Source organism: Amblyomma mixtum, chromosome 1 (genome assembly GCF_055824585.1).
Source record: "Amblyomma mixtum isolate Tamu chromosome 1, ASM5582458v1, whole genome shotgun sequence".
NCBI lineage: Eukaryota > Metazoa > Arthropoda > Arachnida > Ixodida > Ixodidae > Amblyomma > Amblyomma mixtum.
In genome coordinates this window covers 158,203,139-158,217,987 of record NC_143012.1, presented here as the reverse complement: position 1 = coordinate 158,217,987, position 14,849 = coordinate 158,203,139, and the positions used below count along the sequence as shown (strand labels likewise).

General features: G+C 48.5%; 1 protein-coding gene across 2 annotated transcripts in view; it reads right to left on the bottom strand.

The window, feature by feature from the left end:
* Positions 1–14,849, bottom strand: part of LOC149369493 (uncharacterized) — a 72,623-nt gene that overhangs the window by 16,391 nt on the left and 41,383 nt on the right. For both annotated transcript variants that reach the window (XM_089558861.1, XM_089558860.1), the window contains 3 exons: positions 14,612–14,814; positions 9,958–10,126; positions 7,187–7,468 (listed from right to left, as the gene is read on the bottom strand). In XM_089558861.1, the coding sequence (XP_089414987.1) occupies positions 7,187–7,468; positions 9,958–10,126; positions 14,612–14,814 (654 nt within the window). The remainder of the gene's footprint in view (positions 1–7,186; positions 7,469–9,957; positions 10,127–14,611; positions 14,815–14,849) is intronic.

Here is a 14,849-nt window from a genome sequence, read left to right as displayed (position 1 = left end):
AAAAGAATAGCAAACACAAGAATTTGTGGTTTTCTGCTATTTGTGTTGAGAACAAAGTCTGACATTCAACGCGGTAGTGACTGCAGAAAATTCCACTGAGTGGCCTATAAGTAAATCATCAACGTCCTTGCCATCCGCTTTTTCCGCAGAGCGGAGGTCCTGCTGCCGTCACGAATTCAACCCCGAAACGAGACCGTGACTGCATATGCGGAAGAAATGAAACGGCTTGTCAGGCGCGCCAACCCTGACATGAATGAAGAAAAGAAGCTCTCCTTCCCGATGCGTGGCGTGAAGGAGCAACTGTTCGCCGGCCTGATCCGGAATCCTCCGAAAACCATCGCCGAGTTCGCAGTCGAAGCTTCTACCATCGAAAAGACCCTTGACGCCCGGAACCGTCAGTACAAACGACCACTTCAAGTGTTCACGGCAAGCCTCCCAGATGATACCCCTGCATGCAGGGATAACGTGAGAGGCCTAATACGCAAAATTGTTCGCGAAGACCTTCGCCGACGGCTACCATCTCCAACACAGAAGACGCAGCAGACTCAGGTGGCGTCGCTCACGAACATGATCCGTGAAGAAGTACATCATGCACTTTACCCCCCGTCACCGCCGACGCAAACGACAGCTGAATCCATGACCTACGTTGCCGCACTACGCAGTCCTGCGCCTCGTCGTCATCACCCGAAGTCCTCTTCGACAGGAACATGCTCTACAAGAACGATGGCTCCTAGTTGCCGCACACCCACCTTACGAGCAACGCAACGGAACTAGGAAATGCGATCAGGGGAGCACTCCTGACAACCGCCCACTGTGTTTCCATTGTGGCCATGCAGGGCACATACTTCGCCACTGCACGTGCAGGCGCATCGCCCTGCGAGGTTTCACCATCGAAGCCCCATGACCACTCTCCGTCCAGAGACCACGGGAAATGGACAACTACCAACGCAGGGGAAAGTACATGTCGTTAAAATGTCTCTGCCCCGCCCCGTTGCCGTCCACCACACGTTTTGCATCACCGGGCCGCAGCTACACCGCTGCGGTCCGAGGAAGGTCCCCTACCCCCGTAGTGGAAACTAAACGAAGCAGCCTGTGGAGGTCAGGTTGCTTACCGAGGAAACGACGATGATCATCCAGCGACCACACCGTATGAAGACGCCACACTCACTACGCCGTATGAAGACGTCGCACTCACTACGCTGACGCCGCATACAATGACGAACTCTACCACGGCGGGAAACGCGTTCAAAACGACGCTACCGTCCAGGAAAGCTTCGACCACACACCCCATCCATGATTTACGTACCTGACGAAGCCGTGGCTCCACGCCGAGGACTACGTGCAATGCCAGAACGAGGACTTCCGATTGAGAAGTGGTTATCGACACCAGAAAAGTTACTTCTCTAGTCGACCCAGGTGCCGATTATTCGTTGCTGAATAGAACGTTCGCTGCACAGCTGAGGAAAGTAAAGAACGCTGGGGACCGCCCACAAATTCGCACCACAGGGGACTACCTCATTGCGCCATCAGGACAATGCCCAGCGCGAGTGACTGTCAAGCGAGATACCTATCCCCCGACCTTTGTTGTGCTACGGCAATGCTCCCCCGAAGTGATCTTGGGCATGTATTTCCTTAACGAGCACAAGTGATCATCGACCTATGATTCAAGCTTATCACGCTTACGACCGAAGAGGCCATCCCTTCGATGAGAACTACGGATCATCACGTTGCGCTGAGTGTCCTGGGAGAACAAGTGAATGTCCCACCACGCTCAAGCATCATCATCACCGTATTTGCCACAGAAGCCAATAGCACTGAAGCCATCAACGAGGGGAACATGCAATTGCTTTAAGCCGAGCAATCGGCATAGCAAGAGACAATGCGCATTTCCGAAACGACCAAGCCGAAGTACTGCTGACTAACATCAGCGAAGATAACCAGAATACCCCCCTCTCAGACCTATATGCAGAAGATTCGCCTGACAAGACAACTCGCCCGCTTTCGACGTCAACCAAACCATGCCCCTGGACAGACAATACCGGATCCGTAACCTGCTTCGAAGCTATAGCGAGTGTTTCTGTTCATCGTCGAAGGGTGGACCAACGCCGATTGACAAGCATCGCATTTTAACTGACCAGCATGTCCGACCTCCCTGCCAAAGCCCCTACCGTGTATCGCCGCGAGAACGACAAGCCATCTCGCACTAAGTTGAAGAAATGCTTCGCGACGACGTACTCCAGCGTTCAAAGACCCCCTGGGCAGCACCGGTTGTTCTAGTAAGAAAAACAGTCTGCGCACTTAGATTCTGCGTTGATTACTGCAGTTCGAACAATATAACAAAGAAGGACGTCTACCCCCTCTCCCGCATCGATGACGCACTGGATCGTCTCTGCAACGCCAAATATTCATCATCAATGCGCCTCAAGAGCGGCGACTGCCAAATAAAGGTCGTTGAAACAGATCGCGAGGAGACCGTATTCATCGCTTCGGATGGCCTCTTCGAAATCAAGCTGATGCCATCTGGATTCTGTTCCGCATTATCGACGTTTCAGCGAGAAATTGATACAATGCTGGCACACCTGAAGTGGAAAATTTGTCTGGTATATTTAGATTACGTCGTTGTCTTCCCCTCGAAGCGCAATCAAGTACCCGGCCTAGCCATGAAAGCATGGAAGAAGCACTTTGCGTATGAAGAGCTGCTGTTTCTAGGCCACATCATTAGCAAGGAGGGCGTACGCCGAGACCGGCAGTGAACAGCTGAAATCGCACTATTTTCACCACCGGCTGATAGGAAAGCTGTGCGCAAATTCCTTGGACTATGCACGTATTACCGACGATTAGTCAGGAACTTTTCGCCAATCGCCGAGCCTCTTACCCACCTGACAAAAGCAGACGTGCCATTTAAACGAGAAGCGCCTTGAAGCCTTCAAGAACTTCAGCGCCGTATACAGTCCCCACTGATCCTTGCGCACTGTGATGAAAACGCTGAGACTGAAATTCATACGGACGCAAGCAGCGTGGGCCTAGACGCTGTCCTCGTTCAAAAACAGGACGGAGTGGAGAAGGTAATAGCATACGCCAGCCATTCCCTGTATAAGGCCGAGGCTACCTATTAGACAGCGCAGAAGGAGTGCCTAGCCATCATCTGTGCTGCGTCAAAATTCCGCTCCTACCTGTACGCACGGCCGTGGAAGAAGGTCTGCAATTACCACGCACTGTGCTGGCTTGGCAGTTTGAAGGACCCCTATTGCCGCCTCGATCGGTGCAGCCTGCGCCTTCAGGAGTTTAACCTCACCGTTCTTCACGAGTCCGGACGCAAGCACTCTGACGCCGACTGCCTATTAGGAGCACCTGTAGATGTACCGCCCGCCGCCGCATCACGATGAGGACGCTTTCCTGGGATCCATGACCTCTAGCTCTTTTGTACAGCAGAAACGCTCCGACCTCGACATAAAACGCCCCATCAAATACTTGGAAGGCAAAGTTTCTTCAACCCCCGCTTCGTTCAAGTGAGGATTGTCTTCATTCTGGTTTGGTTTTTGGTTTGGTTTTTTGGGGTTTAACGTCCCAAAGCGACTCGGGCTATGAGGGACGCCGTAGTGAAGGGGTCCGGAAATTTCGACCACCTGGGGTTTTTTAACGTGCACTGACATCGCACAGTACATGGGCCTCTAGAATTTCTCCTCCAAAGAAATTCAACCGCCGCGGCCGGGATCGAACCCGCGTCTTTCGGGTCAGCAGCTGAGCACCATAACCACTGAGCCACCACGGCGGCTTTGTTTTCATTCTGTGCACAGAATGATGTCCTCGTGCAGATGAACTTTACAGCAAACAAAACATCCTACTTTCTTGTTGTACCTGCAAGTCTGCGAGAAGAAGTTATTCAGGCTTCACACGACAAGCCGACAGCTCGACATCTCGGTTTTTCGCGCACCCTGCGCCGCATTCAAGACAAGTATTACTGGCCCCGACTGTTTGCCGATGTCGCACATAATGTGAAAACCTGCCGTGACTATCAGCGACGAAAGACCCCTCCCACACGGCCAGGAGGATTTCTGAACCCCACTGAACCACCCTGAAGACCTTTTCAGCGGATCGGCATGCACTTCTTTTGGCTCCTTCCCGAAGTCGACGTCCGGAAATAAGTGGATCATAATAGCGACCAACTATCTGACCCGCTACATTGATGCAAAAGCCCTACCGAACGGAACAGCAGCAGAAGTCGCCCAATTTTTCATGAAGTGTATTGTTCTGCTACACGGCGCCCCCGATCTGCGCATCACGGACAGAGGAGTCGCGTTCACGGCGGCACTGAAGCAAGCCATCCTGCATTACAGCCAAACCAGCCGCCAAGCTGCATACCACACGCACACCAACTGACTCACTCACCGCCTGAACAAAACACCGTCGATATGCATGCCATATATATGGATGCCGAACACAAGAACTGGGATGACATCCTGTTTTACATCGTCTTCGCCTACAACACCGCAGTGCAGGAGAGCCGCAGATGACGCCTTCTAGGCTCGTCCATAGCAGGGGAGCACGACCACGCTACACGCCATGCTGCACAGCGTTACCGAAGAAGATAACGTCGACGTTGCCGCCTACCTTCAACGCGCAGATGCAGCTCGAAGACTTGCCCGATTACGGATCAAAGACCAGCAGCGGACGGACGCCAGAGGCTACAACCTACGAAGACGCAACGCGGAATACAAGACAGAAGACGGAGTCTGGGTTTGTACGCCCATTCGCCGCCGCGGATTGAGTGAAGAGCTTTTGCGCCGCTATTTCGGTCCGTACAAGGTTCTTCGTCAGCTAGGTGAACTTAACTATGAAGTCGTCCTTGACGAAATGACTGCATGCTTGCGACGCCACCCACAAGCAGAAGTTTTCCATGTCCTCCATCTAAAGCCCTATTATGCGCGCTAAAGGAAGCCGTTCTTCCACACTCGTGGTTTATTTTCATTCAATCTGTTTTGTTTCTAGTCGCCTTATGTTTTAGAGCATCGCGAGGATGCTTCTTTGAGAGGGGAGTAACGCCGCGAATCTGTGCAGTGTTTGCTCATTCTTCAAGGCTGCCGGTACGCCAGTTTGTCACTTCGATTTTGAGGCAGGAACCGACCAGGTTTATCTCGATTGATCGCGTTCAGGCGTAGGCGCTTCTAGGTTGTTCCAGAATGTTATATTAACTATGAGCGCTTTATCTGGAAAGTTGGCTATCAACTTTAAATTCAGCACGGCCAAGAGCGGCGGGCCTTCGGTTCGACGACCGCCGAACGCGCTAGTTGCAGTGCCGCCGCGTGGACATTCAGTTCTTTGTGGGCGCAAGTAAGGACAAATACTAAGTTTCGTTTGGAAGCCATTCTCGCTATTTCCTTGTTCGCCGGATTGCAGTCGCCACTACGTGAAAATATAAAGAAAAAGGAACCTAAACTTTTTTGTAGAAATAGGAGGCATTGGAATGAAGCAGAGCATGCTGTTCAAAGTGATGTTGACATGATGAAAAATCTGAGTAGGCATAAACCAAAGTTCTAATTGTAAGTTGCCGTTAACGAGGGTCGAGTGTGCTGTAAGGGCAGCGGAGGAATCGGGTGCCTTCAGTCTCGCAAGTCGCTGAAGATGCGGGACCGTTTCGGTCGAGTGTCGCAGAACCGTCGGTCTCTGATTTCTAGACATGCGATCGCGATTCGCTAACCCCAAAACAAATAGTCATATTCTCGGAAGTTGGTTAGTTTCTTGGTTTGCGATATTGGCCGTCCCAAGGCTGTACGCAGGTTATGAAGGAACAGTAAGGTGCAGGAAATGACTAGCAGCGCCAAGAACGCCCTACCTAGTTCTGAACGACATCTTTCGGAAAAGCCAACCCAAGGTCACACATGAAAATGTTCATATCGGTACTATCGAGCCGCTCCTTGGACGCAATTCCCGTCCGTTGCACGCCGTTCGCGAATCACCAATGTGCATGCTCCTCTCAGTAGTATAGGCGACACAATCTTTTTACCAGCTCTACCGAGCCCGAACATAGTTGTAGCAGGTGCAAAACTCAACACAGATCTGTACAGTTCCTCAAATAATCATAGCACTAATACCACAGGCAGTGCTGTGGAGGAATTATACAGCCCGTCAGGAATGAAAGAGAAGGTAAAGAAAGCCTGGCAAGCAGCGCACCGGCGGAAAAGTAGAAGGTAAGGTGTCGGCTTGACGGTGAGACTAGGAAGCTTGCGGTGATAAAATGACTGCATCTTGCGCAGGCAGAGATAAGTGGATTAATAAAGCAGACGTCGTTGTCCTGCAGGGAATTCTTGTTAGGCTGATGATGATAACGAGTCGACAATTAATTTCGGTAAGCTATCTTTCAAGCTAGATATAAGCGCAAGCTGCAAGGCGCTTCTATAGAGGGTGCTTCAGGTAAGTAAGCGTGTAGTTTTTAAGGATCAGTTTCTGAGACATTAAGAAAGGCTGTTGATGCATTCTAATGCCAGTGCTGGAGGATATGAGAAAACATTCGAATTGTGCTATTTATTAAGCCAGATAGCAATTATTCCTTATTTAACTCTATATGGTGTCAGTTACTCGCCTGGCTGTAAATACGGCATTGCAGTGCACCGTTAGTGAAAGCCATGAGAGCATTTTGGTGGGCTAGTTGAAGCAAGATGCTTAGTGAGGGATACAGCAATAATAACAAGCACAAGCTTAGTAGTCTTGTCACGTCGTTCTCATTTCCGCTCTTTCGATCACTTATCAGTGCCGCAGCGGTGGCTCAGGAGCTGTAGTCGTCGGTTGCTGACCAGAAAGAGGTGGATTCAATTGCGGCAGTGGCGGTCGCATTTCAAAGAAGGCGAAATGCCACAGACTGGTGTACTGTGGGATGTCAGTGCCAGTTAAAGATCTCCAGGTAATCGAAATCATCCGAAAGCCTCTACTGCGGCCTCCCTCAAAGTCTTAGTCGTTTTGGGGCGTTAAACACAGTACACAACTGAGGCGCGAAGAAAGCCCTTGTTGGATTGATTGCGGTAGGATTAATCACATTATAGAGAGGCCTGGAAAAGCACCTTTTTCTCCATTTACGGAAATTTGCTCATCATCTTTTCCGCACCCAGCTTGATTTTTGCTACTTTAATGATGTTTGATACTGCCCCTTCCAGAAGCCATCCCCTCTTACGAGTAAATCAGAAAGACATACCTTAACCTCAGCGTTCATTCCGGGAGCACCGACGTCATTGCCGGTGTGTGGCTTGCCAGTTTTCGGTTGACTTGTAACCACACCAAAAGCCTCAGTCATCCCGTACATGTTCAGGACATTCTCGATTCCGACGAAAGCTCTGCGAGCTTCCTCCACTACGGATGTTGGGAGCACGCTTCCAGCTACTGCGATACCTCGCATGCTCGGTAGACGCCTGCCTGTGCGCTTCATCTCGCGCACCAAGGCTTGCAGCCTTAACGGGGAAATCAGGACCGCCGTAGCCTGCACGAAAGGGAGACACATAAGACCAGCCGGGCTGTGGCTGAGTCCGCATCGGCAATGACACTCGTAAAAATTTCCAACCAGCACGCCCTCTCTGCAAATAGGCTAAAAAAATTAAGCAGTGGGATTTGCTGTGGAGGAACCTTCGCAGTTTTACTACATGATTTAGGGAAATAAATAAAAAATTGACATGGTCGCTGTGAGCGAAAGATAACGTGGGCAAGACGAGCTGTGTCCCGTTGGGAAAAGGTAATCGTGCAGGAAATTTCGTTACATTTGTTTTGCTTTTTCTACACAGAAGCAATAAGTCTGCTTAGTGACGTAGAATGACGGGCATTTGGCTGCTAGTGAAGTAGAACTGAGGAAGTTTTCGCTCAGACACTGGCTACTGCAGTGAGCGGCACAACAGGGAGACGGTATCTACACTATGTCTCAAGAACTCAGCCTTCATGCCACTAGGTGCTCGCGTTTTGCTTCAGGGCAGCGGTATTCTAAAGATCAGCTTACTGTGGAGCATGCCGGAACATGCGTCTATACCGAAACTCACTACTTGAGGCAAGCTGGCTAAAAAACCGATTGTGAACTACCAGCCTACTGTTGTCGCGTTTCAATGGAGGCGGAACGCGAATGGCGCTCGTGTGCTATGCGATGTCAGTGCACGCTAAAAAACCCCAGTTGATCGAAATTATTACCGAGACCTCTATTGCGACACCTCTTTTTCTCTCTCTTCTTTCACTCCCACCTTCCTCCCTTCCCGTACGGCGCGGTTCAGGTGTCTGCCGATATATGCGAGACAGATACTGCGCCATTTCCTTTCCTCAAGAAACGAATTTACCAGCTGCACATCTGGTTTCTCCATTGACGGCAAAGCTCCCGCTTAGAGTCGGATGCAGATTTGAGTCAGCAATAAAATGGAGGCAAGCAGCGCTAAAGATGGAGCCTTTCGGTGTCAGAGTCACCACTGAAATATTACAAAACTCGGGAGCCTCTAGAAAGTAACTTAAGGACACTAATAAAATTCACTTTTAAAACACCAATTCTTCGCGACTACAATGACGCTAATTTAGTTTCGGCAGGCTAGGCTGTTACAAGATTGGCACTATACTGCAGCTGCAAAAGTTGAGCGTCTATAACTTGGCCGCAGGCGTCAATCCTGTCTTCGGTGGGAGCGGTCACGTCAAAATGTGTAAAGGCTGTCGTGGGGGTGAATTTCGAGATCAGTACAGAAAATGTTCTTTTTTGCGTATACCTCAAGAGAAAAAAATGTATGCTCTCTTTTGAAAAGATTGGAGGGGGACAGGTGATATCGGCGAAGCCTGCCATGAAGACAGGAAAGTACGAACACAGGAAGCTGCGGGTGTCTGCTAGAACGCTGCAGGGCGAAATCCTTTCCGCGGATCTTAGCCAGGTCGGTATGAACGCCAGTGGCGTTTATGAGATGGCCGAAGTTGGCGAACGTAAAGATTCGAATATGGAAGCGTTCACCTTGTGGCAAGCATTCCGGAGGAAAGAAACGATTTTCTAAAGATTGTAGATTTAGGAAAAAAATGTGGCGAAAACATGATTACGTCCCCCATAAGCAAGAAGCACGGGGACGACTTAAATTCTCGTTAAAGTGCGTCCATCAGGGGTTCAAAGTAACAGGTGCACTGCAGAGACCGAAAGATGGAGCTATGAATTGGTATAGGGAAAAGATGCTAAAACTGCCTTCTCCGGGTCCGTTTGGTCAATTCCAAATTGCCAGTAACCGGCGCACATATTGGCACAGAACAAAAATTTTTCACCATAGAGAGAATCAAGGGGGTCATGGTTACATTGCAGTGGATATACGTCTTTTCTGTGACCTCAGTGAGATGGCCGTAATGAACGCACTTAAGCTGCGAGCCATTCTTTTTGACGACTGACACGGCGAACCCTGCGAACTTTGAGAGGGGTCACGGTAAGGTCTTTGGTGAACAAGAACGGTATTATCGGCGTCGATGGGGTGGTCCACTGCAACAGCTCGACCCAGCGGTGAGTTATTAGGGTCATATATATCGGAATAAGGCTCCAGGAGTTTGCAAATTGCACAGCTTCGGTAGGGCTCAAATAGGCCCCTTGAATTGCAGTGAACGGCGCAGGCGTGGCGAAGGAGGCCAGTCAATGATGGGGCAGTGTCGGCGGCCTTCAGAGTCCAAAGCACACATGTGGAATCGGGCAATGCGAGAGAGCGTGGTCACAGACCTGCCTTGAGAAGTTACTTCATGGTAGGAACTGAAACACGCGAATGGTATATGCGAAATAGCAGTATATTGTTTTCGTGCCTTGACCGCCCTCATGTCATCCTGTAGGTGTCTTTGTAACTAAATTTTCGTGCGTCAACACAGATAAACAAATATCGCTGAAAACTTACCAAGGTTATTCAGGACTGCAGCAGTATAAACAAAATCGCCGTCGCGTTCGCTCGCAGTAAATGCGCGCTCTGCAAGTCATAGCTTATGATTTTCTACCTTGTACTTATCGACAGCATCCATGATGTCCACAGGGCCCATCCCGGCCGGTGTGACCACGCATGTGGCGCCATCGAGCAGGGCAGCAGGGGGGAAGAGCATCCCCGACAAATGCGTGATTGGGCTCAGTGCTAGCAGTACATCGTCTTCTCCCCAGGGCATTTGTAACCTGCAAAGAACGGCACAACAGCTAGGAAAAACCACGGCGTGCCTGAACTGCAATGGAGCGTTGAACAGTTGGTAATGTCTGAATCTTGAGACTACCGGCGCGTACGTGAGGGTTATGTTTTGTAGTACGTGCGGTTTAAAGTCCCAAATGTGCGCGTGTACTCTTAAAAGGAGGGGGATCTGATTTAATTTGGGCCATGTGGAATTTTTACATCGCACTTTGAACGCGGCGAAAAAAAGTCGTTCTTGCATTTTGCCACAGTCGGTAACCTCTCGCAGTGGCCGTGTCTGCTCCCCCGCACCCTCGAGGCTCATTAGTCAAACGCCGGAGACACTCGCACAACAGCTCTGAAGAATGCTTGAATAGAGCATATTTAATTTTTATCGCGCGCATTGCAGCCCATCCTGCGCTGAGGTTTATAAATATAAGTGCCTTGCGGCATCAACTCTTCTGGCACTGTATAAGACAACTGAACACTACGGAGTGCGGTCCTAATCGCGAAACTGGGGGTACTGTGCTAATAGAAACGAGCTCTAGAAGAAGGCAGTTGACGCGAAGAGCCCAGGTTCGCAATTGAATTTATTACCACGAAGATGGGATATGGGCAGTGGAGCAAAAAGGCAGAAAAAAGGCTGAGAGGACTTCGAAAATCAAAATAATGCTGGTGCCCCAACCTGGCGCACCTCACACTCAGCAATTAAGTGTTACTAATCGCTTAACAAACTATTGCTTTCTTGCATCTTCGCTGTCAGTGTCTGTTAGCGCAGTACCTCTAGCTTTTCAGCACGTAGATGAACCAACTAGCCCAACTTTCCGTCCTACTACGGACACTTATGGTCATTCCCAAGGGCCAGGCAAACCAGAAATTGTGGATTGGCTGACAATACTGACCCTTTGAAAACCGGGTAGCATGTACTGCCTTTATCCGCCGACATCCGTAACGCGAATTCCTGCCGGATATCTATTCACCAACGCGAAAAAGAAAACATTATGTATTATCATGCTCAGTATATTAAACCGCGAGCCGGACCGAGCACGCTCAAGATTTTGCTTTGTATTAAAATAATTTACCCTTGCACAGAGCATCCCAGCTGCCCAAACATTCACTGTACTTATTTGCATCAAGGTCTGCGTACACAGAATTCGAGCAGCCTTCGGCTCGCAGTGCTTTAAGAACTGACATCCGGCCACAGCTAGTGTGTTGGAGCTCATTTTGAGCGTGATACTATATACTTTAAGCTCGATTCTAACCCACGTTGCCAAGTTTCCAGTAGAGTGTTCACATCACGCCTTTGTTCACTAAGGAACTGCAAAAGACAGAAAAAACCTCGCATTTCATGAGGCGAAACGATTTATCAGCGTCTGTGAAGCTTAAAGCAGCTCGTGGGGAGTGTACGGACATGCTCTTACTGCCTCGGCAAGTGTGTATTGAAACGCGAAAGCACTCGTAACGGAAAGGCGTTGCAAAACAGTTCCGCCGGGAACGTAGCGTCATCCGCTCCCTGCAACTTATCTTTCAGGGGTTGAGAAGCTTATATGGACAGGAACAGTGCCTGTATTGTTCCTGTATTCGCGGATAGTAGTCACGGACATGCCAGGGTTTTTATTCATCCAACGATCTCTTTCCCTCTCTCTGTCTCTCTTTCTGTCACAGTTCCCAAAGCATAGCGCTCGATTTAGGTTAAAGTAGCCCCCAGGCGGGAGTGTCCTCCACTGGATAAATTACTGAAGTGAAACAATCTAGGGGATTATGAATAAAAATAACTTTTTCGCCTCCTCGTTAAATCTGAAGCAAAACAATTATGGCCATTCCTCTGCCCATGAGGCTCTTCTAGAAAAGCCAATTGGCAAGCCTTTGTGAAAAGTAATGACGGGAAGGGGTTTCTTCTTAAGCTGTGTAGATGAACACTTATCGGACACGTAAAAGCCAGGCTTTTCGAGCGGCCTGAAAGAGATCTTCTCTCACTTTCAAGTTATTGAGAACGGTTACCGCGCAAAGCCAAAAAGAGAGCATGACATAGAAGCAAACTACTTAGTGGCGATACTGCGCCTAATTGATGCACAAAGCAGGGAGCGTGTACGAAACGGGAGACAGATGCCGTTAAGCTGTTTATTGTTGACAAAGAGTATAGATTATTCAACTCTATCGACGAGGAACAATAACATACGGGCAAGGAGGATGAAGGCACTGTCGGCGCCTAAGCGGTAATGTAATGTTGAAAGTTTTTAAAAACCAATCTGCGATAGTTCCGCGAATGTTCCGCGAATGTTTCTTCGAAAAGCCAGCATCCTGGGGCCTTAAAGCTTTATCTACAACGCATATTTCATTTAGGGCTACACTTTGATCTTAGCGTTGGTAGATTTTGAGCGAAAACATCAGAGAAATGAGTAATAGCCTGACACTCCCCGCTCCATCTGCGGTTGGGAGAATATGTTGCCCAGGCAAGCCTGTGCCATGGCCGGTGTGTAATTTTGGCGCTCCAGCAGTGTAATACCTGTGGTGACAGGAACCAGACTACACCCGCAACAGGGACTGGAAGAACTCATTATATGAAATATTCTGATGTGCTCTTTGTGGTGGTCAGGTCCACAACGTGCAATTTGATTTACTCAGAAAATGACACATTCTCTGGCGATGGGCGCTCGCACAAAATAAGTCACTATTGGAGCAGGTTTTAAATGCCTTCCACCGCAGAAAGGCAATAGTAACAGAAAATTACAAGGTTAAATACTGAAGCATAGCAGAATATGATTGTCACATATATTCCTATGACATAAGCTTATTTTTTCTGAAAAGTAGTCGCGGCGTTCTCCACCGGACTCTTTAAAGTATCTGGACTGATATCGTAAAGACTGATATCGCATTTGTTATTTAGATAGGAAAGATTGATGTAATATGGAGACCATTCTCGCTGACAAAGGACTGATATCGCATTTTTGATTTCGATAGGAAAGTTTCACGTAATATGGGCACCATTCTCGCTGACAAAATGTTTCACTTAATCATGCATTTCCATTCTGCAACATATAGATGGCTATTGGTTTTCGTAGAGACTCGGCTGCTGACCTGTCTGCCATATAATCCACTCCTGTAAAAAATAGGAATGAGAGTATCTCCAAAAAAAAAAAAATAAATATTTGTCGCCACCCCTCAGTTCTCACATTCAGGTGAGGACTGAAGAAGAGTCTGGTTCTGTTCGCTCTCTTATAATAGCGACTATGGCTCGAAGCCAAGACTTTCAGAACGTGACCGCATTACTTCCCTACTCTCTAATCTTTCCATCTGACGTCTGCAGTCCTTGGATACCGTCTTGTTCCCTTCATATCTACTCTTTGACTGTAAGCACACACGAGTTATCCGTTTGGTCCACTGTATATCCTGCGCAAGCGTCTTTTCTCCTGTTGATTTCAGCTAGAATCTCAGATCCCGAGTTTTTTGGCTAAGCACGTCACTCATTTCCTGTTTTCCAAGCTGCACCCTCGCAATATTCTTGCCTTGGCGCGCTGTAACCTCAGATTCACTTTCAGCCTTTTCTTTAGCCTACCAGTCTTCAACCTGAGCGGTTTACGGATTTTCTGCATTTGTTTTCTGGCGTAACCAATAAGCCGCTATTCATTACAATGGCAAGTCCCAGTGATGAGCTTGTGCTTTGCCGCAGTGGCCGTGCATTTCATGCTGTGTCGATTCACAAAGGCTGTACGCCAACGGTGAGCGTATACCGTACCCATTTTTTAATTTTTGATACCAATAGCAAGCATTGTTCTTTGCCAGATTTTACATAAGTACAGTAAATTTATACTTAATTTTCTTCCACATCACTCCAGCGTGAAAAAGACGAGCACAAAGGAAGAAAACACTTACGACACGGACAAACGCGAGCAAACGCGAGCAGCGTTTGTCCGTCTCGTAAGTGTTTTCTTCCTTTGTGCTCGTCTTTTTTACGCTGGAGTGATGTGGAACCAAAGTAACCAACTTGCCCAGAAGCTCCTTTTACTAAATTATACTTAATTGTTATTGTTTTACAACTTATTGCTCGCTCTGACCGAATATTAGTGACACCAAACAATAACTATCCTCAAAGATATTTTCCTTCCAAGAATTATGGCCCACCAGCTGGAATTGAACTTCATCTGCATCAACTGAGCGCTGGCTTTTTTAACAGTGAAGATTTGGTTTACTGTAGGAAAACAACAATGGAGTGCCGCTCTACATGACGTAACTTATGGTGTGACTTATGCTACTCGAAAACTGGTGTCCTCTGCCCGTCATTGTCCTTTGTGGTAATGTAAATGCTTCCTTTAGAGTGTTTGTGAAGCAGTCTGCACAAATGAATGCTATAAAAACCATCGAAGCAAATCCAAGACATCAGCGATCAGGTTAGAGTAAACAAGATTTCTTGCTTTACTTCTGCCACGCGTAAGTATGACTCTTTTCCCTCCTTCTTTCAACTCACAAAGTGTGCAACTTCTACCTGCATATCCTACCTGGTAATGTAGAAGCTGGCGATGTAGTTGTAGTGCGTGACGACCGCACCCTTGGGCATGCCTGTGCTTCCCGATGTGTAGCACACAGCGAGGTCGGTGTTCCGTGGATCAGTAACCGGGCTCTCCTCGAACTCTTCTTTGTCGAGTGCCAAAAACATCGAGGCTGACACAAAGTTCGCGCTGCGTCCCATACAGAAAAGACCCTGGGCGAGAACAATTCAAATTCTTACCGATTTTG